Below are 23,319 nucleotides of genomic sequence, written 5' to 3'. Positions count from 1 at the left end.
TCACGGCCATACAAGGGAAAACCATAGAGTTTTCCCTTGTATGGCCGTGGCCCCGCCCCCAGCGTGCCCGGCGTGCCCACGTCACTTCCTGGTGACGCGCACACCGGGGTGGGGTTCCCCCCGGGGCCCGATTCCGCGGCGGCGGAAATCGGGCCTCCAAAGCGGGGGTTTACCCGCCCCCACTTGGCAGCCCTAATATGAAATGCTGTATTTACATCAGACCTGCACAGTATTGTGAGACACACAAAACCTGGGTTATAAAGCGTGGTTCTGATAGTAGCTGAGAGACTATGTCTTCTTGTGAGGACTTATTCGGGTGAGTAGCCGTGTCTGTCTAAAGCAACAGAACAAAGTTTGAGTCCAGTGGCACCTTTAAGACCAACAAAGTTTAATTGGGGGTATATGCTTTCATGTGCAGAAGTGTGCCTGCACATGAAAGCTTGTACCCGGCCACAATTACACTTTGTTGGTCTTAAAGGTGCCACTGGATTCAGACTTTGTTCTGTGAGGGCTTACATTTAATTTATTTAAAATATTTCTACCCACCTCTCCCTGGAAACGTATCTAAGGTAGCTAACCCATTCTTCTAGCCATAGGATGAAGATGTGGCGAAACTCCATAGACCCCACTGCCCTCAACAACTTTGGGCAACTTAGTAAGTAAAGCTTTATATATGGCCGAAGTCAGCAATTAACATTTAAAACACAACAAAATTAATAGATAGTAAGAACCCCTGTAAATAAAGGTAAACAAAGCTTAAAACAGCAATAAAATGCATTCTAATATGCTTAAGAAACAGACAGTTAACAGTAAAGTGATCGACATTCAACTTGCTGTGTTATTATAGATTTTCTAATTCTTAAAGCCAGCCATCCAAATCTCGCCACTGGTTATGTTACCTCTGAATGCCTATCAGCAAGGAGATTTTTCATAATACAAACTCTTTGCCTACTAGTGAGAGGTAAGGACTTGGGGAGCGGAAGTGATTTACGGAGATGATTATAGGCCTTACAGTCGAAAATGATATGTTCTAAATTTTCAATGCCTTCTTTACAGCAGGGGCATATATGTTTCTCAAATGGGATTTTCTTATACTTTCCCTCTGTAATCGCCAGAGGAAGAATGTCCCAGCACATAACAGTAAATGTTGGGCAACTTTCAGATTTGTAACAATGGACGGGAACTGTGGTTCGATGTGAAGAGGCAGCCCCCACCCTTTCTGCTGGTGAGAGAAGAGAGAAAATGGAACCTCCTCCTTACCCCTCACAGCATTTAACCAATGAACACCTTTTAAGGTGAGTTCCCCTGACGTACATTTGACTGTGAGTCTGGTTGCACACCCATGACCCAAAACATTTCAAGTATACTGTGTATGGAACATATTCGGTCATGGAACATCAGTAAGATGTCAAACCCCTGAACAAACGCTACACCACTTTCTCCAAGAGGTCGATCACGCTGACATCCAGGAAGCTAAGAAGCAGGAAACTCACAAGATCCCACCTTAGAATCTTTGCCTGAATTGCCGTTTTGGATTCCCCACCACCACCCATTCCCAACAATGGCATCCCCCTCGACCCAGCACACGACCTTCCTCAAGCAGTCTCACCCGGATGACGGTCCCCTTTTCTTGGTAATATTTCACGATCAACGGGACATTGTGCCTGAAGGTCTCCAGCCTGCGCTGGATAGCGTGGGTGTTATCATCCAAACGGCCTTGCTCCTGCGCCCGCTTTTCTAGACGCTGACGGAGCTCTTGGCTGGAACAAGCCAGGAACACTACAAGGTCTGGAGAGCCGATCTGCCAGAGAAGGAGACAAGGAACGGGTTTTAACAGGGGGATGATGATGATGATGATGAAGAAGAAGAAGAAGAAGAAGAAGAAGAAGAAGAAGAAGAAGAAGAAGAAGAGATTGGATTTATACCACACCCTTCACTATCCAAAGGAGTCTCAGAGCAGCTTACAAACTCCTTTCCCTTCCCCTTCCCCCCCCCACAACAGACACCCTGTGAGGTAGGTGGGGCTGAGAGAGCTCTGACAGAAACAGCTCTTTTTCAAGGACAGCTCTTATCAGAACTACGGCTTGTCCAAGGTCATCCAGCAGCTGCCAGTGGAGGAGTGGGGAATCAAACCCGGTTCTCCCAGATTAGAGTCCGCGCACTTAACCACTACACCAAACTGGCCCTCTTCCTTCTCCTACAACTGCCACATTCGGGGTTGCGCTTGTTCCTTTTCCCTCTCCTTTATTCCTTCTGTCCTCTCTGCTCTTTCTCCTGTAATGTGCCCCACATACCCATACTTATATGTTGCCTATTATGGTGCCAGAGAGGGGCAGGGAGAAGGCTATTGGGGGGGGGGGGTGATTGCAGAACAGAGAGGGCAGCCAGCAGCCATTCCCTTTCCTTTGACGTCTGCCATGTTCGACCAGAGCCAATATCAAAGGGACACAGTGCACGTGGTGCAGTGCCTGCTTTGTGTCCAGAAGGTCCCAGGATCAATCCCAAGAAGGAGGAGGAGGAGGAGGAGATTGGATTTATACCCCGCCCTTCACGTGGAGTCTCAGAGTGGCTTACAAACTCCTTTCCCTTCCCCTCCCCACAACAGGTGGGTGGGGCTGAGAGAGCTCTGACACAAACTGCTCTTTTTCAAGGACAGCTGTGCCAGAGCTTGTGACTGACCCAAGGTCACATCAGCAGGTGCAAGTGGAGGAGTAGGGAATCAAACCCGGTCCTCCCAGATTAGAGTCCGCGCACTTAACCACTACGATGACACAAACGATGAACAGAAAAGGGAAACAAATGTAACCCTGCAAACTAGAATCAAGCAGAGGTCATTTCGGGGGGGGAGTCGCGGGGGATCGCAGTTCCCCCGGGTGAGGTGCAGGGGGGCGGGGCACATGACGAAGCCCCACCCCCTGCTTCCAGCTGCCCCACTTCCGGCCCTCATTCAGCCAGGAGGAGGCAGGAGAAGAGGGAGGGTAAGTTGCTTCCTCCCCACCTCTCCCCACCCCTGCCTGCCTGGGGCCAGGGAGGGCCTTGGCGGGGCTTCCTCGCACTCCCGCTGGCCTTGCAGGTCCACCGCCGGGCCCCTGATGTCAGGGGGTGTGGCATATGCTAATGAGTTATGCTAATGAGTTCCCCTAGCTCTTTTTCTACGAAATGACCCCTGGAATCAAGAACCTGAAAAGGTAAGTCAAACTGAGTAGAGAGCCAACCCTTAAAACGTGATGTATAAATAATATGTAATAAGTAAGTCAATATGGTTTTTTTTAAGTATAATATAAGCATTATTTATCCATTTTATTATATGGATTTAATTTCACATTTTTTTTACAGCAATTCCTTTCTGGTCCATTTTGTATCCGTGCTGTATAATTGTACTGTATTATGTATTGTGGCATAAGCCAATTTGTTCCTCGTGGATGACAAACGTGCTGTTTGCGCCAAGTCACTATATAAGAGTGTGCTGAGGCTTCATATTGAGATCCTGAATGCCAACCTCTGGTTTTGGACTATTGTTTTGGCTTGGGCTCTTTCTGTAGCAGGAACTCCTTTGCATATTAGGCGACACACCCCTAATGTAGCCAATCCTCCAGGAGCTTGCAGAGCTCTTCTTACAGGGGCAACTGTAATCTCTTGGAGGATTCGCTACGTTAGGGACGTGTCGCCTAATATGCAAAGGAGTTCCTGCTACAAAAAGAACCCTTTTGCAACCGATGCCTTTGAGCGTTCTCCGGTGTCTCACCTGCTCCTCAAATGTGAAGGCCTGGCCGATCTCCCGGGGAAAGCCGTCCACCACAAAGCCCTTGGCATCCTGCCGCTTTATAAACTGTTGCTTCAGCTCCTCAATTGTCGTTTCCTGCAAGGCACACAAGCTCCGTGAAAGGGGGACCGTGGACCCATTGCCCCATGGGCCATCTTGAGATAAGACCGTCTCGAGACCAGGGCGGCATCCACACAGAGCTGGGTTTTGTGCAGTCATCGCGACTGGGTTGGTTTGTCCGTGGTGGAAAATCCGGTGGCAGGGAATCGCTATAGAACAATCGCCACCTTTGTGTGGACACAGACCAAGACCAAACAGGGCACTCCCAGGGCACACTTCGACGAGACACTAGAAGATCTGTGTGAGTGGAACTTATTGGCATTGCTTAAACTAAATTGCAGGTGCAAAGGAGAGGGCACTGAATCGTCCTCCTGAGAATTAAAACTGATCCCTCCTTTCTTTTCCTTTCCTCCAATAAAAGCTCTATGATGTATCAATCTTGAGCAGGGGAAGAGTTGTTATTGTTCCCAACCGCACGCAGAAGTAGCCCCACGCTACGCACGAATGCCGGGCGCATTTTACGGGCGCGATCACATCGGAACATCTGGCAAGCGCCGCCGACCCGTTTCGCACCGCCGGAGAAGCGGAGTTAAAAAATACTGGGGAAAGTGCACTATCAAACCGGTTTGCGACGGGCCGCAGACGGACTTCCCCGTGTGATTGCTTTGGCGCGCTCCCGTGCGTCAGTGGTCCTTTGTGGCAGTGCGCCGGAAACACCCCACGGAGGAAAAAATCCGATTAACCTGCCACTGTGTCTGATCGCTCAATGGCGGGTCAAATTACTACGGCACAAACAGGGCCGGCTCACCCACTAGGCGAACTAGGCATTCGCCTAGAGTGCCGGGCCCTGGATGGGGCGCCAAGCTGTGCCTCCCCCCTCCTCCCCCCTTTGGTGGTGGCGGGGGGAGAGGCGGTGGTGGCGGCAGCAAAAGGGTGGCTGGCTCCAGAGGTCTCCAGGTCTCCAGGCCCCACCTGGATGTTGGCATCTGTGCCACAAGGCAGCCTTGCCTAGGGCGCAGAAACACCTCGAGCCGGCCCTGGGCACAAATAGCCTCGCTCCCCCCCCCACGTTATCTGGCACATGTGACCGCACTCATTAATCACTTACCACCCGATAGGAGGTGTAAACTGACCCCTTCTTTCCCAGGCTTGTTAGTAACCTTCAAAGGGGAAAAAGAAGACTTCCTTTCTGTCTGCTTTCTTTCCTCATCCGGGAGAAAACAACAGAACAGGGTAGAGGAGAGGTCTGAATTCCAATCCGCAAATGTGTAAGGGTGGTGGTAGAAGAGTTACTCCCCTTCTTCTCATTTCTGCGGAGCCACAGCCCAAAATCAAAATTAAACAGAAGTCTGGCGGTACCTTGAAGACTAACAAAATTGATTCCAGCGTAAGCCTGTGTGAGCCAGAGCTCATTTCACTGGACACGTGAAATATAAATATATATTTCTTACGAATGCACATTCCATGCATCTGATGAAGTGAGCAGTGACTCATGACAGCTTGGGTGGGAACGAACACATGTGAAGATGCCTCCTACTGAGCCAGACCCTTGGCCCATCAAAGTCAGTATCGTTTACTCGGATTGGCAACGGTTGTCCAGGGTCTCGGGCAGAGGTCTTGCACATCACCTCCTACCTGATCCTTTTACCTGGAGATATAAGAGTCTTTAAGATGCCCACTGGACTCCAGTTTCATTTTGGTGCAGCAGTGGACCATGAGTGCCTCTCTAGAGACCAAAGCAGGGCTCTGCATGGTCACTGTCTGCCCTTTAAAAAACAAACAGCCCTAAGAAGATCTGAAGACCGATACGGCAGCTTCATGTACAGTTAGCTTCTAGGCTAGAGGTAAAGAACAGAGGAGGGTACATTTTTCAACGGCTCATTTTGCAGCCCCCTGCTGTGGTGCGGGAGGAATTCAGCATGGGATGGAGCCGTAGGTGCACAGACAGATCCCCCCCCCATCTTCTAAAAGTGAGATGTGACACATCCCCTCCCCAAAAACGGAATCCCACATTTCGCCCCGACTGCTGTCATTTGGAGGGCTTGCCCTGCTTACCGGTGGGGCCAGCTCCCCATTGGCAATTATTTTGGCTATCAGCTCCCATTTCCTGTCGCTCGTGGCGTGATGGATCATTTGGTTACGCAGAATCTCGCCTACAGAGATGCAGCTGAACCCAAAGTAGGAAGCAATCCGGTTGCTCTGAGTCCCCTTTCCGCTGCCAGGGCCCCCTGCCAGGCAAGAAAAAGAAAAGGAAGAAGAGATTGGATTTATACTCTGCCCATCACTCAAGAGCGGCTTACAATCTCCTTTCCCTTCCCCTCCCCACAACAGACACCCTGGGAGGTAGGTGGGGCTGAGAGAGCTCTCTGAGAGAACTGCTCCTGAGAGAACAGCTCCGAGAGAACTTGTGACTGACCCAAAGTCACTCCAGCAGCTGCATGTGGAGGACTGGAGAATCAAACCCGGTTCTCCCAGATTAGAGTCCGCGCTCTTAACCACTACACCAAACTGGCTCTTGATTGAGGAATGCAAATTCAAAATCTTTCTAGGTCTCTACTAATTACAAAAGTGCGGGAGATGCAGTTACCATTCTTTGAAAAGAGCGTGCCCATATCCTGCTTCAGCGGGGAGGGCGGGGTATAAATCCAATAAGTAAGTAAGTAAATAAATAAATAAATAAATGTTGCAAGAGTTCTGCCTCTCCCTCTCCAAAACCTTGCTGAATTAGTCACACAACCAGACTGGTGTGCTGTGTAGATCTCTGCAGCCTTCAGCACATGCTACGGGAGTACCACTTTAGTGTTTAAGTGGTAGATAACAGTTCTGAATGCTTCCCATATTAACAAATGCCCCTGCAAATAAAAAAAACCCTAATACATCGGTGGGAGGGGAAATATTCTGGTCTATTCAGCTGCCTACATGCTAGTTTTCTGCTTGCAAGGTGTTTTTTTTAATTTAGGGGATTATTCCAAAATACGATTTCCCCACTTAGTACACCTGATTCTTCCACACAACATCATTCTCCTGCATATGTGTACACATCACATGCTCCCTCTCTGTCCTTCTGTATAGGTTCTGCCCCCCAGGCCAGGCCAGGGATGGGGGAAAGAATTCTACACTGGCACAATATATTACACAATAACCCAGAAGAGGTAGGCTCTCTGGATTTGACCACAATAGCCACCAGGAATCTCTAAACTTAATCCCTCACCAACCTGAGATTAGAGATCCCCAGAATCTCAGTTGGCATGTGGGTTTTACACATTAGCCACTCAATCTAGAGTGTGCAGTTAATCTTACACAGGTAGCATGTGACCAGCTAGACACAGGAAAAAGGCTTGGAGTCCAGTTACTACAATCCAGACACTATTTATAAACAAGAATAAAGTTTATTCAGTACAGGGTTAGCACAGACTAATCAGGATTACAAAATAACAAAGGCTAGGCAATGTTTTGCCTTAACTACACATTAGAGATGCATATTTACCAAGTCAGGAACAGTTATCAGTCCAGAATAGTCCATTTGTAATAATCCAGTAGCCCCAAGAGGTTTGGAGCAAGAAGTCCATCTTTGTAAGCATGCAGCCATGTGCTTCAGCTGCACCAAGGAGTTCTTTGTCCCCCTCGGGACAGCAGATGCAATTCAAACAAATAAAGAGAGCAAGAAGATCTGAGCTCTCCTCCAAGGGTCAGACAATTAAGAACCCCAATCTAATCATAATCAGCTGTGGCCAGTCAGCCAATCACGGGTAGACAGGGGGTGTCCAACTTTTGGTTTGTCATGGCAATGGGTGGGGGATAGTCTGGGGAACACCCTCTGCAGTCGAATGATCCCCAAAGTCCAACCCACCCATGGCCTACGTGACATGAGCTCTGTAACCTTAGAGCAGGCTCCTTGAAGTCTAGGACTTCCACTTAGAGGTGTGAAGAATGTGTGGTTACATGACAGGCAATGGAGCTTCTCTGACCAAATGGTCAGCCATCTGGCTTCAATAGGAAATCAACACAGCAGGGGATCGGCAAGATACATTCCAGGGAAGACATGAAGCCTATAGAAATCAATTTTTCTATACACCTTACCATCCTCTCACACTGACACACCCTGTCAAAAAGCCAAGCAAGAGATAACTACATGCAGGAAAATGAAGTAGCAGAAGGGATTGCAGCACTATACTGCAGGTGGTAAATCCCACCTTTGACTGTTCCTTTGAATGAAAGGACCCTTGCAAACAGAAAGGGAGAACGGGTCTACCTTTTTTCTCTCCTTGCTGTGTTTGATTGCTTCTTTGCGGGGAATTTTTTGAAACAGGAGTGTTTCAAACTACTGCTTTACACAGAGAGTGCTTAAACTGTGGAATTCGCCGCCAGAGGATGTGGTGATGGCCACAGAAATAAACAGCTTTCAAAGGGGATTAGATAGAATCATGGAGGATAACCTCTGAATCCCAGAGCCAGGAGGCAACGTTTATTTATTTGTTTGTTTGTTTACTTATTGGATTTATACCCCGCCCTCCCCGCTGAGGCAGGCTCATCTGGGGAAGGCCTCAGCCTCTGTGCCCCGTGGTTGGCCCTCCAAAGGAACTGGCTGGCCACTGCATCAGACAGGATGCTGGACTGGGTGGACCACTGGCCTGATCCAGCAGGGCCTCTTCTTATGTTCTTATCTTCCACATTCAGGGGCACTAAGCCCCTGAATCCCAGAGCCAGGAGACACCTTCAGGGGAAGGCCTCAGACTCTGTGCCCTGTTGCTGGCCCTCCAGAGGAACTGGTGGGCCCCTGTGTGAGACAGGATGCTGGACTAGATGGACCCCTGGTCTGATCCAGCAGGGCTCTTCTGATGTTCTTATCCTCCATAGACAGAGGCACTGAGCCTCTGAATCCCAGAGCCAGGAGGCAACATCCGGAGAAGGCGTTGGCCTCTCTGCCCTGTTGCTGGCCATCCAGAGGAACTGGTTGGCCATTGTAGGAGACAGGATGCTGGACTAGATGGACCCCTGGTCTGATCCAGCAGGGCTCTTCTGATGTTCTTATCCTCCATAGACAGAGGCACTGAGCCTCTGAATCCCAGAGCCAGGAGGCAACATCCGGAGAAGGCGTTGGCCTCTCTGCCCTGTTGCTGGCCATCCAGAGGAACTGGTTGGCCATTGTAGGAGACAGGATGCTGGACTAGATGGACCCCTGGTCTGATCCAGCAGGGCTCTTCTGATGTTCTTATCCTCCATAGACAGAGGCACTGAGCCTCTGAATCCCAGAGCCAGGAGGCAACATCCGGAGAAGGCGTTGGCCTCTCTGCCCTGTTGCTGGCCATCCAGAGGAACTGGTTGGCCATTGTAGGAGACAGGATGCTGGACTAGATGGACCCCTGGTCTGATCCAGCAGGGCTCTTCTGATGTTCTTATCCTCCATAGACAGAGGCACTGAGCCTCTGAATCCCAGAGCCAGGAGGCAACATCCGGAGAAGGCGTTGGCCTCTCTGCCCTGTTGCTGGCCATCCAGAGGAACTGGTTGGCCATTGTAGGAGACAGGATGCTGGACTAGATGGACCCCTGGTCTGATCCAGCAGGGCTCTTCTGATGTTCTTATCCTCCATAGACAGAGGCACTGAGCCTCTGAATCCCAGAGCCAGGAGGCAACATCCGGAGAAGGCGTTGGCCTCTCTGCCCTGTTGCTGGCCATCCAGAGGAACTGGTTGGCCATTGTAGGAGACAGGATGCTGGACTAGATGGACCCCTGGTCTGATCCAGCAGGGCTCTTCTGATGTTCTTATCCTCCATAGACAGAGGCACTGAGCCTCTGAATCCCAGAGCCAGGAGGCAACATCCGGAGAAGGCGTTGGCCTCTCTGCCCTGTTGCTGGCCATCCAGAGGAACTGGTTGGCCATTGTAGGAGACAGGATGCTGGACTAGATGGACCCCTGGTCTGATCCAGCAGGGCTCTTCTGATGTTCTTATCCTCCATAGACAGAGGCACTGAGCCTCTGAATCCCAGAGCCAGGAGGCAACATCCGGAGAAGGCGTTGGCCTCTCTGCCCTGTTGCTGGCCATCCAGAGGAACTGGTTGGCCATTGTAGGAGACAGGATGCTGGACTAGATGGACCCCTGGTCTGATCCAGCAGGGCTCTTCTTATGTTCTTATGATACTGAGTGATCCTCCCACAGCAGTCTGAAGGACTGCAGTCTTTTCTGTCGCTCCTGTTCTCTGCTACCTTGCTCCCCAGCATGTGAAACCGCGGGCTCTGTCTCAAAATACCCTCATCTCCCCCTAGACACCCATGCTTTCCTTCTCACCTATCACAAAGATGATCTTAGGACGAGGTCGGGCTGGGTCAAATATGTCATATTCCTGGATCAGCCCGGTGGATTCCGTCATGTCCGAGTCGCTCTCGATGGAAAACTGGCTCTCGATTGGTGGCAGATGTTCATATTGGTGGTATGCTGCTGTGCCTGAGCCTACAAGGAAAATCAGATCCAAGCGTCAATGGCCACTGATCCTACAGAAGGGATGCCAGGGACAGAGGAGATGCCAGGGACATAAGGATGGGGACCTTTTAGGTCTTATACACAGGATTCCGGAGCAGTGTTCCCTCTAAGCTTAGTGTGAGCTAGCTCACAGCTTTTTAACCTCCAGCTCACAGCTTTTTAACCTCCAGCTCACACATTTTTTGTCTTAGCTCAGGAAGGACGGCTCCAGAGCAAACTGATTTATGCAGCAGCCAAATCCCTCGCTCACATCTTTAATGCCAGTAGCTCACAAAGCAGGATTTCTGCTCACAAAATTCCACAGCTTAGAGGGAGCATTGTTCAGCAGTGGTGCTTGCGTTAGTTTCATTTAAGCTGACTGGACGTTACACCTGTCATGTCTTTCAGATGCCAACTGAAAACGTTTCCTGTTCCGGCAATACTGGTTCCCATTTACATTACAGAGATCATCAGTTCTTCCGCGCTTTCATTTGCACCACCTGTGTGCCCCTATGGCTTCGGGGGGGGGGGGGTGTGTTTCCTTTCCTGGACACGTTTGGCTCCTTCTAGTGGTCGCTTCGATATGACATCGCTGCATCTCCGGCATATTTCTGCAAAGCTAAGAAGTCGCATCTTTTCACAAGGCACCACAAGAGTAAAAGCAGGGACAAATCGACCTTGATTTTCTAGGCATGGGCAGGGGTCATTTCCTGCAGGAGCACACAGGAGCGGAGCTCCGGCAGTAAAGAACCCAGGGGGCGGGCACATGCAACAAGCCCCACCCCCTGCTCTCAGCAGCCCTCAGTCAGAGCAAGAAGCAGGAGGTAAGTTGCAGAGCTCCCTCCAGCCCACCGGTCCAAGACAGTCCAGTGGCACCTTTAAGACCAAGTTTTATTCAGATACAAGCTCTCCCTCCTCTGCGAGGGCAGATCTGCACGTCCCGTCCCCCCAATAGCTAGCAATCCAAAACATTCCAGTGGAGCCTGAGCGGTGGGTGTTGCCGTCTGACACACTTCCGGTGATGTCAGGGGGTGTGGCATATGCAAATGAGTTATGCAAATGCGTTACGCTAATGAGCTCCTGCACCTCTTTTTCTACGAAATGACCCCTGGGCATGGGGACTACCGGAAAATAGAGACCATCCCTGTTTAGTGGGGTCGATTGATCATGAAGGCCACCAAGAAGTATCCTGGTGGGCCGATGGCCTGGGGGGGGCTGCTCTCCCACTGGGGCCACCCCCCCCACACACTGGGGCCACCCCAGTCCAAACAGAAGGTTGTGTGGGGCCCAGAAGTGTGGGGAAGGAGGACTCACTGCGGCAAGGGGTCATTTCGGGGGGGTCGCGGGGGATCGCAGTTCCCCCGGGTGAGGTATCGGGGGCGGGGCACTTGACGAAGCCCCGCCCCCTGCTTCCGGCCACCCCACTTCCGGCCCTCATTCAGCCAGGAATAGGCAGGAGAAGAGGGAGGTTAAGTTGCTTCCTCCCTGCCTCTCCCCACCCCTGCCTGCCTGGGGCCAGGGAAGGCCTTCGCGGGGCTTCCTCGCACTCCCGCCAGCCTTGCAGGTCCACCGCCGGGCCCCTCATGGGGTTCGGCAGTGGAGCTGCAAGGCGGCCGGCGGCGGCCAAAACCGTTGGGGGCGGGGTGTGTGGCCTTATGACACATTTCCGGTGATGTCAGGGGATGTGGCATATGCTAATGAGTTATGCTAATGAGTTCCCCTAGCTCTTTTTCTACGAAACGACCCCTGGGCATACCCTCCTGGCCCACTCTCACCTGATCCGGCCTCCACACAACGTGGGACAGGGTAGGCCCCTCCTGGCTGACCAGCCTGGCTAGGCACCTCCTATCCGGGGCGAATAGACAGGCACCCTCATTCTTTGGGGAGGGCAGGGTTGAGGTGGGCTGGGGGGCTAGGCCTTTTTCCACGGCTGATTCCGCCAGCATCCACTCTGCCCCACCTGGTTAAGATTACGATGGATGGCTTAAGCAAAACGTGATGATCTTAGTATTTTAATTCTGTACTTATATGTTTGATTTTTTTTTTACTATTATACAGGGCTATTTTTGGGCAGGAACGCACAGGAACGGAGTTCCAGCTGGCTCCCGAGCTGGCCACGCCCAGCAGGAACTCATTAGCATAATAGGCCACACCCAACAGCAGACACTCACTAGGATTGGCTACATTAGGGGTGTGTGGCCTAACATGCAAAGGAGTTCCTGCTACAAAAAAAGGCCTGGGTTTTGACAACAAACAAGGTAAACAGAATAAGAAGGGAAAGGTGGGTGTGGCTGGATGACCACACTTCTGGTAACATGGGGGTGCGGCCTAATGTGCTAATGAGCTGTGCGGTCATGGGTGTGGCCCAATATGCTAATGAGTTCCTGCTGTTGGGTGTGGCCTATTATGCTAATGAGTTCCTGCTGGGCTTTTTCTACAAAAAGAGCCCTGCGATATATCACAAGTGGAGACCCGCAACAAAATGTTGCGTACTGTGTTCTAGTTGGGTCTCCACTTTTTCTCCCCCCCCCCCGCTCCGAGCCCCACAGCCCGGAGAGGGAGCCAGCCCCGCTCCTCCAGAGCGCCGTCCAGCCGGCCCCCCTGCGCTCTCCAGCATACTTACAAAGAGAGGTTCTGTGGAAGATTTGGGGAGGGAATGGGTGCTTTGGAGGGTGGGCTCTTAGTGGCGGCGGCGGCAGTTTTCTCCCTCCTCCCCCTCGGTGGCGGCGAGCCTGACTGCACAGGGCTGGCGCTCGGCCGGCCGGCTCCTTAGCGGCGGCAGTTCTTTCCCCCTCCCCCTCGGCGGCGAGTCTGGCTGCACAGGGCGGCCGCCCGCCTGCTCACCTCCTTAGCGGCAGCTCCTTAGCAGCGGCGGCGGCGGGGGGCAGTTCTTTCCCCCTCCCCCTCGGCGGCGGCAGCGAGGCTGCTTCCACAGGGCGTCTGCCCGGCTCCTTAGCCGCGGCGGCAGTTTTCTTCCCCCCCTTCCCCCCCGAGCCGCCCCTCCCGGCTCACCGCTCGCCGCTTCCCTTCGAAGCGGCGGCGGCGGCAGCCTGGGTTCGCAGAGCGTTCCGTGCGCATGCGTACGGAACGCTCTGGCACTTTTGGGGGGATTTAAACATCCCCCCGATTTGTTCCCCAGCATTTAGCATTTTTGTGCACACGTGGGGACTGGCCCACGTGTGCACAAACCTCCCCCTCCCCCCCAAGTGCCCCCGGAGCGCTGATTTAGCGATCCGCACTGCGGGGGCAACTTGGCTATTAGATATATAGATTTTAAATTAATGGGGGCCGTTTGACTGAAAAGTGGGATGTGCCCCTGCAGTCCCAAGAATGCTTTCTTGGGAATGAGCCCCCTTGAATAAAATGGGATTTACCTCAGAGCAGACCTCCCTAGGACGGCTCTCTAGATCTTTTACTTAATTGAAATAATAGGGGAACCTCCTCCTAGCACCAGCCTAGTGAATTTGGGAGGCCTTTATTACTTTGAATCGCTAATTCATTTGGATATTGCTTAAAGTGCCACCGAAGGAACAGTCAAATGGATTTAATAGATCCCAGTGCCTGTGGATGATTTTCTCGTATGGGCAAATTCGTCTTCAGGGGTGGAGTCCCGCTTTGCTGGGGTGTATGCGCACATGAGAAACCAACGGCTTGCAGTATGATTTTGCAGAATGCAGAGAGGAATTGGAACGTGTCCAGGTTACTCTTTGCAGAGTCAGCCGTCTGCTGTCAGTTGATGGACTGTATTTACCTCCCCTTCTGATCTGCTTGTGTATTAGCAAGTAAAGCAAATATTGTCAAGGATTCTAACACTCCAGTGCTCTCTCAGTCCAATGAAGCCGAAACGTCTAACAGCTCAGGTGCGGGCAGCATCAGTGAAGACTGTTTAGTCTTGCTGTGGTTTTCAGCGGCATGCTTTATCACAGTTTTTCAGTACTGGCAGGGCTCTTTTTGTAGAAAAAGCCCAGCAGGAACTCATTAGCATCATAGGCCACACCCAACAGCAGGAACTCATTAGCATATTAGGCCACACCCTGACAGCACCACTCATTGGCACATTAGGCCACACCCCCAGTGTACCAGAAGGGGGGTCATCCAGCCACACCCACCTTTCCCTTCTTATTCTGTCTACCTTGTTTGTTGTCAAAACCCAGGGCCTTTCTTTGTAGCAGGAACTCCTTTGCATGTTAGGCCGCACACCCCTAATGTAGCCAATCCGAATGAGTTTCGGCTATTGGGTGTGGCCTATTATGCTAATGAGTTCCTGCTGGGCATGGCCAATTTAGGAGCCAGCCGGAACTCCGTTCCTGTGCGTTCCTGCCCAAAAATAGCCCTGAGTACTGCAATTCAGCAAGGTACACAATGTATTTTTAGGCAGCAGCCAGCTGACGTTTTAATGGAAAGAATACAGGAGGAGACAGACCCCCCCAAGCTAACCTGGAATAAGGTGAACATTTTAGAAGAAGAAGAAGAAGAAGAAGAGATTGGATTTATACCCCGCCCTTCACTTGGAGTCTCAGAGCGGCTTACAAACTCCTTTCCCTTCCCCTCCCCACAACAGACACCCTGTGAGGTGGGTGGGGCTGAGAGAGCTCTGGCAGAAACTGCTCTTTTTCAAGGACAGCTGTGTCAGAGCTTGTGACTGACCCAAGGTCACATCAGCAGGTGCAAGTGGAGGAGTGGGGAATCAAACCCAGTTCTCCCAGATTAGAGTCCGCACACTTAACCACTACACCAAACTGGCTTTTCACAGGAAAATTTTTACTTTTCAGTTCTCTAAAGTTTTGCCCTGGATCTTCCCTAATGAAGAACACAAGTGTTTCAGAGGGTGCCTGCTATTCACAACATGGGCAATCCTACAATTAAGCAAAGAATGGTTTAGACCAAAGCAGAAACAAACTACTGCAATAACAAAGTGGAACTATTTATATCCACCTTTGTGGAAGATTGGTTTTCGGTGCTCGCTGTTCACGGGATGTGCAGCCTGTGGATCCTGAGCAATGAAGGTGTCCCACTGTACCATCTCAGGACCTCCCAGCTCCCGGACTTTCTGTAAGCAACATTCCAGATAACTGACGGGATCTTCAGGACGGTAATACATGAGGCCCGTTAGCATGCTCTGTAGAGACAGCAGGAGAAGACACAGTACAATTTATCACAGTTGAGAAGACAAAGGAAGTGGGTTATCCACGAGCCAGGTCTGATCCATCAGCCCCCTATCTGGTGTTTCTAATTTAAAAAGGTAAAGCTTTCCCTTGCTCAAAAGCCAGTCGAATCGGACTCTGGGGGGTGCTGCTCATCTCCGTTTCAAAGCCGAAGAGCCAGCGCTGTCCAAAGACTTCTCCGTGGTCATGTGGCCGGCATGACTAAACACCGAGGCACACGGAACGCTGTTACCTTCCCACCGAAGCGGTACCTATTTATCTACTTGCAGTTTCTTGCTTTCGAACTGCTCGGTTGGCAGGAGCTGGGGCCAGAGACGGGAGCTCACTCCGTCAGGCGGCACTCGGGTCTCGAACTGCTGAGCTACTGACCTCCTGGTCTGCTGCTCAGTGTCTTAACCTCTGAGCCACCGCAGCCCCAGTGTTTCTAATTTACATTCTAATTAATTCAAAAATGGGGTGCCACCACTGAGTAAGCCCAGCTACCCTTGTCTACTAGCCTTGCTCCTATCTGGTGGAACGAGCTCTCAGAGGAGATCAGGGCCCCGCGGGACCTTATGCAGTTCCGCAGGGCCTGCAAGACGGAGCTCTTCCGCCAGGCTTTGGAGTAGGAGCCGCCACCGTCACTGTACCACCACCGCGTTGCCATTTTGGTGACGTGAACTGGCCTTGAGAATGGAGAACGGACAGAGTGCAGAACGATCAAGAAGAGACAGTGGTGCCTTCTGAAGCATTGCATTGGAGTCCCCGTCTCGGATGATATATTGTTGTGAGCACCGATTTTAAATGTAAAATGTCATTTGATTGTTTTATTTGGTTTTAGTGTTATGTATGGCATTTGCCTCTTGTTAGCCGTCCTGAGCCCATGTGGAAGCGCGGGATAGAAGTCCAATGAATAAATAAATATAAATAAATAAAGGTTCCCCAACATGCTGCCCGAGAGCCCCATGGCACCTGCCTGCACCTTTTGTAGCACCCATTAAGTGTTTTTAAATGTCTATGGTATAGCCCAGACAGCAGCTTTATGTAAAGTATCATTTCCCTCCCCCTTTGGTGTAAGCATATTAGAAGTCTGCAAAATTAAGCCAGATTGTCACCAGATGAGGGTTTCTTAGCTAGTTCAGTAAGTATGGGGAATTTCACATTACCCAGTTTCACCCGGTTTCAAGCCGGTAATGATCCGTTTTGAAGTGAACCGGTATAGGGCTGCCATTTCACACAAGACTTTCCCCTTCCGGTAAAGAGCTGGATCTGAAGCGGTTTGCCATTTCAGACTGCACCGCTTTTTCCCGCTTTCCCCCCGCTGTTTCTCGCCCGTGCAGGCGATCTCCGGTTTTTATGGGTTTTTTGGAACGTTTGCTTTAGAGCGCTATAGCGCTATAGCAGTATAACAAAACACTCCATACATTCCAATGGGATTGATATAATGCTATTCCGTTATAGCGTTATAGCGCCATAACGCTATAAAGCAAACTTTTTTTAAAAAAGGCGGAGATCGCCCGCGCGGGCGAAAAACGGCGGGAAAAAGCGCATCGGAACCGGGAGAGGAAACTGAGGAGTACTTGGAAGCGGTTGACAGGTAAAACGCTTCAGCCCCGTTTCCTAAATGGGACAGAAGCGATTGTGTATGAAATGACAAATATATCCCGGAAGGGAACCAGTTCTCAAATGGTTCTGTCTGAAATGACAGACCAGAAACCGTTTGGGAACCGTTCCTCTTCCGGAATATATTGCCTGTCTGAAATTCCTCTATATTTATTTTGCATGAAGTCACTGGAAAAGACAGCAATAAACCAGGAAGACCCGACAAGAGATGGATGGACTCTGCAAAGGAAGCCATAGTCCTCAGTTTGCAAGACCTAAGAAAGGCTGTAACGATTGGATATTTTGGAGGACATTCATTCGTAGGGTCACCATAAGTCAGAAGCAACTAGACATTACACACACACACACACACACAGTGGAACAATATATTAATTTTAAAAGGCATCTTGCCTGAAACGTTAAAAGACCTACTTTCAGTCATGATGAAAGTGGCATTGGTGCGTCGGCAACATCGGGGGGGGGCAACTGTGATGTACACGGACCACCACCAGGGGTCCGCAGCTAAAGTAGGAGCTTGAGTCCCGAACACAAGGGGAACCTAGGATCCTAGTCCACCTTGTGTCCACCAATAGACCCTCTGGCGGGAAATTCAAACCCTCCAATGGGAACGGGGGTGTGCCGGGTGGAGTGTATATAGTTGGCCCTTGCAGGGCTGGTTTTTCTTGTCTTGTGTGTGAAGTGTGTGAACGCATGTCGTAGTTCAAGTCTTCATGCGGCGAACCCAGTACTTTACAGCGACACTCTGCTTTTTGGGCAAGACTCTATGGTAAAAACAGCTTCAAACCATAGAGTTTTGCCCCAAAAACAGAGCATCCCCCCTCAACATTACCGTTGCGCTGATGACACTTCTGGGTTTTGCCCTGGATCTTCCCTAATGAAGAACACAAGTGTTTCAGAGGGTACCTGCTATTCATACAACATTTGCATGGGCAATCATACAATAAAGCAAAGAATGATTTAGACCAACAGTGTCGGCGTGGGGGTGGGGATTTCCCACAAAAGGAGCCCGCAAAAGCAGGGAATCCCCCGCCCTCCACCTGGGGAGTGGTATCCCTACTTCCAGGTCACATTGGAAGTCATGTGGGCCTGTTGCTGGAACGTTTGATGAAACTCCCAGATCCCGGTAAGCCCACTCCCTCCATCCCCCACCAGCTGCCCAGAGCTACCTGGCAACTCCAACCCAAGGCGACTTACAACATCATTCTCCCTCCCTCCATTCTTATCCTCACAACAACCCTGAAAAGCAGGCTAGGCTATGTGTGTGTGCAGGGCTTTTCTTGTAGAAAAAGCCCAGCAGGAACTCATTAGCATAATAGGCCACACCCAACAGCAGAAATTCATTAGCATAGTGGGCCACACCCCTGACAGCACAGCTCATTGGCATATTAGGCCACACCCCCATGTTACCAGAAGTGTGGTCATCCAGCCACACCCACCTTTTGCTTCTTATTCTGTTTACCTTGTTTGTGGTCAAACCCAGGGCTTTTTTGTAGCAGGAACTCCTTTGCATGTTAGGCCCCACACCCCTAATGTAGCCAATCCTAATGGGTTTCTGCTGTTGGGTGTGGCCTATTATGCTAATGCGTTCCTGCTGGGCGTGGCCAACTTGGAAGCCAGCCGGAACTCTGTTCCTGTGCGTTCCTGCCCAATAATAGCCCTGTTAAGTGTGTGTGAAAGAGAGAGACTGGCCTGAGGTCACCCAGCCCACTTCCATGGCAAAGTGGGAATTTGAACTTGGGTCTCTGAGATCTTAGACTGATGCTCTAACCACTATGTCCCACGGGCTCTTAACAGCAGATCTAGTACATAATGGCTTCCCGGTGGCAGCGGACAGGTGGGAAATTTCGGCTGACTTTCTCTTCCCACTGCAGATGTGCGCTTTGCCACACACACCCCCACTGTTTTGGGGGTCCACAGACTTATAGGAGCACACATTCAAGGGCACAGAAGACTTTTAGTGAGCGGGACTGATGGAGAAGTTGCCTTCCTCTGGCACATTTCTGCTTTCGGTGCTCAGGATCCAAGCCATTGTGTCTAAATGCATTATCTGCTTTAACTGTATAAGCTGAACTACATATTCATATAGCTTCTTTCAATGTTTCTTCTTCCCTTGACTCTTTTTGGTGGAGGGGGTTTACACCTAAATATTACCTTTATGGACCACATAACTATGTACAAACAATAAAAGCATTTTTTTCAAAAACAAGAGTATCTCTGGTTGTTGTTGTTCAGTCGCACAGTGGAGTCCGACTCTTCGTGACCCCATGGACCAGATCACGCCAGGCCTTCCTGTCTTCCGCCGTCCTCTGAAGCTTGCTCAATTTCATGTTCATTGCATCTGTGACACTGTCTAACCATCTCATCCTTTGCCGTCCCGGTCTTCTTTGACCTTCAATCTTTCCCAGCATCAGGGTCTTCTCCAGTGAGTGCTCCCTTCTCATTGGGTGGCCAAAGTATTTGAGCTTCAGTTTCATTATCTGGCCTTCCAGGGAACAGTCAGGGTTGGTTTCTTTTAGGATTGACTGATTTGATCTCCTTGCAGTCCAAGGGACTCTCGAGAGTCTTCTCCAGCACCATAGTTCAAAAGAATCTATTCTTCGGCGCTCGGCCTCTCTGGTAGCAACCAGTAAGAAGGAACTTTCTCTGCCTTGTGTCTGATGCACGAAAGCTTATGCTGGAATATATTTCTGATCGTCTTTAAGGTGTCCACAGACCCCTGTTCTCGCTTTCTCTGCCCAAATTTATGGAGAGCTGCCAGTCAGAATTACAGTTGCCAGCCTCCAGGTGGGGACTGGAGATCTCCTGGAATGACAACTCATCTCCAAACTACAGAGATCAGTTCCCCTGGAGAATATGGCTACTTTGGAGGGTGGGCTCCAAGGCATTACACCCAGCTGATATCCCTCCCTTCCCTCCCCAACTTCCACTTCCCCAAATGTCCAGGAATCTCCCAACCAGGATATGGCAACCCTAGGTAGAGTAGGCAACACTGATCCAGATGGACCATGGGTCTCATCCAGTAGATGGCCGCTTCCAGGGCTTTTTTTGTAGAAAAAGCCCAGCAGGAACTCATTAGCATAATTGGCAACACCCAGCAGCAGAAACTCGTTAGCATATTAGGCCATGCCCCCATGTTACCAGAAGTGTTGGTGTCCAGCCACACCCACCTTTTGCTTCTTATTCTGTTTACTTTGTTTGTTGTCAAAACCCTGGGGGTTTTTTGTAGCAGGAACTTCTTTGCATGTTAGGCCACACATACCCTAATGAAGCCAATCCTAACGAGTTTCTGCTATTAGGTGTGGCCTGTTATGCTAATGAGTTCCTGCTGGGCGTGGCCAACTCAGGAGCCAGCCGGAACTCCGTTCCTGTGCGTTCCTGCCCAAAAATAGCCCTGGCCGCTTCCAAGATAAGAGCTAACACTTTGAATTGTGTGAAGATAACTGTAATTCACAATAATCCATCCTGCCTTCTTCCAGCATCCCAGGGCAAAGCAATACAATATAGGAGAGAACCACGGAAACAGAACTATATGATCCAGGAAAAAACCTGAGGTTATAGTAATGAAAGCAGAAGAGAAGAGAGAAGAGATTGGATTTATACCCCACCCTTCACTACTTGAAGGAGGCTTACAATCTCCTTTCCCTTCCCCTTCCCCACAACAGACACCCTGTGAAGTAGGTGGTGCTGAGAGAGCTCTTTTGAGAACTGCTCCTGAGAGAACAGCTCTGAGAGAACTTGTGACTGACCCAAGGTCTCACCAGCAGCTGCATGTGGAGGAGCGGGGAATCAAACCCGGTTCTCCCAGATTAGAGTCCGCGCTCTTAACCACGACACCAAACTGGCTCTCATTTCATATATCTCAACAATAACTAAGAGTGCAATCTCAACACATCATAAGTATAAATATACATTCACATAGTAAATGAGAAAACCTGTGTGAAGGTACGAATGTTCTCTGTGCCGTGTAAGGATGTTCTTATGCTGTGTGTGGTGATTGTCCAACTATGAAGAAGCCTTGGTGAAACGGCGACATTTCGGCTAGCAACCCCATTGATGGAATATCTATATATCTAATAGTGAAGTGGCCCCCTCTGTGCGGATATCTAAATCCGCACTTCGGGGGTACTTGGGGGGCAGGGAGAGGTTTGTGCACAGAAATCCTAAATGTTGAAAAAAAATCGGATGTTTAAATCCCCCCGAAACTCACAGAGCATCCCCTGCGCATGCGCAGGGAACGCTCTGTGAACGCCGCCGCTGCTTGGGAGGGAAGTGGCGAGCGGCGAGCAGGGGTTGCTTTCTATCTGCTGAGAAGATCTGGACAGAATGATTTGGATAGAATTACTTGGAAGCAAGTGACTGCTTGAGAGCAAGAAGCATAAAACAATGTGTATATCTTGTCCACAGAAGCACCCTGAAGTCTGCGTATTACAACCAAGAACGACAACAGTCTACTATCTTTAAAGAAGCCCTTTATCATTGGCACAGCACTTTATTCCTTTCTTTCTTTGAAGATAAGAGCCTTGGACTATTAAGTGTATATGAGATTGCCTGTGGTTTCCATTACGGTTTGATTGGGTTGTATAATATATGAGTTTTGCCTTTACTATGTGAATATATATTTACAAGGGAGGGACCCGCGATACTCGCTTATCGTTTGAAATATATACTTTCGTTACCATAACCATATGGGGGTTTTTCCTGGATCCCAGGGCAACACAGCGGAGCGGGGGGGGGAGACGACTCCATGGTAGAGCCTGTGGCTCAGCCAAAGGCGGCCCCCAGCAATTCTCCCTCTAAGCTGCTGAGGAGTCGTGTGAGCAAAACTTCTACTTTGTGAGCTCCTGGCATTAAAGTTGTGAGTAAAGGATTCGGCCGCTGCATAAATTAGTTTCCTTCTGGAGCTGTCCTTCCTGAGCTAAGACAAAAATGTGTGAGCCGGAGGCTAGAAAACTGTGAGCCGGCTCGCACTAACTCAGTTTAGAGGGAACACTGCCCCCCCCAGTTCAATCCCCCTCCTCTCTGAAGGCTCTCAAGTTATCAGCTGTTGGGAAAGATTCTGTCTGAGAATCCAGATAACCACGGAGCTACACAGGGAACAGGTACGACTCGGTCTGTAGGCAGCTCCACAGGTTCTTTCCTCCGTTGCTGCTAGATTTCCCCATCCTTAGTAAAGCAGAGGTGGCTGAGCCACTGCAGAGCCACCAATGGTGGGCCATTTGCCAGCCCAAAGGGAAGCCTGCCAGCCCTTCACTAGCTTTGGTAGGCATCAAAACCTGGCTGGGTTGTTTTCGTTCATTAATGCTAATTGATCTGGATGCTGGCAGCTCCCGCCTCGCCCTCCCCGTCTCTGTTCTTGCAAATTTTGGGTGGCGAACAAGGAAGAGAAGCCAGCCATCGAGCAAATATCTCCTTTGAAGTGCCGGCTTGAGAAGAAAAGCAGAGAGGAGCAGACCCACAACCAGGGGGGGTTTTTTTGTAGAAAAAGCCCAGCAGGAACTCATTAGCATAATAGGCCACACCCAACAACAGAAACTCATTGGCATATCTAGCCACACCCATGAGCATATCTCATTAGCATACTAGGCCGCACCCCCGTGTTACCAGAAGTGTGGTCATCCAGCCACACCCACCTTTTGCTTCTTATTCTGTTTACCTTGTTTGTTGTCAAAACCCAGGGCTTTTTTTGGAGCAGGAACTCCTTTGCATGTTAGGCCACACACCCCTAATGTAGCCAATCCTAATGAGCTTCTGCTATTGGGTGTGGCCTATTATGCTAATGAGTTCCTGCTGGGCGTGGTCAACTTGGGAGCCAGCCGGAACTCCATTCCTGTGCGTTCCTGCCCAAAAATAGCCCTGCCCACAACAATCCCCCACCCCCCAGATGGCTTCAGGACCATGCAGCTGCTGCAGCCCAGCAAACGGGGTACAATCCAAGGCTGTGCTGGTGAGGGGCGGTCTGTGCCACGCCACCTTTTCATTGTCTGGAGGTGGTCAGTTTGGTGTGGTGGTTAAGTGCGCGGACTCTAATCTGGGAGAACCGCAGGGGTCATTTCCTGCAGGAGCGCACAGGAGCGGAGCTCCGGCAGTAAAGAGCCCAGGGGGCGGGCGCATGCAACAAGCCCCACCCCCTGCTCCCAGCAGCCCTCAGTCAGAGCAAGAAGCAGCCAGGTAAGCTGCAGAGGGGGCTCCCCCACCCAAAACAGTCCAGTGGCCCCTTTAAGACCAAGTTTTATTCGGGTACAAACTCTCCCTTCCTCTGCTAGGGCAGAA

General features: G+C 50.5%; 1 protein-coding gene across 1 annotated transcript in view; it reads right to left on the bottom strand.

Moving 5' to 3' along the window:
* LOC107105736 (adenylate kinase isoenzyme 5-like) overlaps positions 1 to 15,397 on the bottom strand; it is a 76,073-nt gene extending 60,676 nt beyond the window's left edge. Inside the window, exons 1-5 of the mRNA XM_015405742.1 lie at positions 15,218 to 15,397; positions 10,112 to 10,273; positions 5,879 to 6,051; positions 3,746 to 3,859; positions 1,610 to 1,801 (exon numbers count right to left, since the gene is read on the bottom strand). Of these exons, the coding sequence (XP_015261228.1) occupies positions 1,610 to 1,801; positions 3,746 to 3,859; positions 5,879 to 6,051; positions 10,112 to 10,273; positions 15,218 to 15,383 (807 nt within the window). The 5' untranslated portion in view covers positions 15,384 to 15,397. The remainder of the gene's footprint in view (positions 1 to 1,609; positions 1,802 to 3,745; positions 3,860 to 5,878; positions 6,052 to 10,111; positions 10,274 to 15,217) is intronic.
* Between the last annotated feature and the right edge of the window lie 7,922 nt (positions 15,398 to 23,319).

Source organism: Gekko japonicus, unplaced genomic scaffold (assembly GCF_001447785.1).
Source record: "Gekko japonicus isolate JY-2015 unplaced genomic scaffold, Gekko_japonicus_V1.1 scaffold1491, whole genome shotgun sequence".
NCBI lineage: Eukaryota > Metazoa > Chordata > Lepidosauria > Squamata > Gekkonidae > Gekko > Gekko japonicus.
The sequence above is the reverse complement of the archived record's forward strand: the minus strand, read 5'-3'. Positions and strand labels throughout refer to the sequence as shown.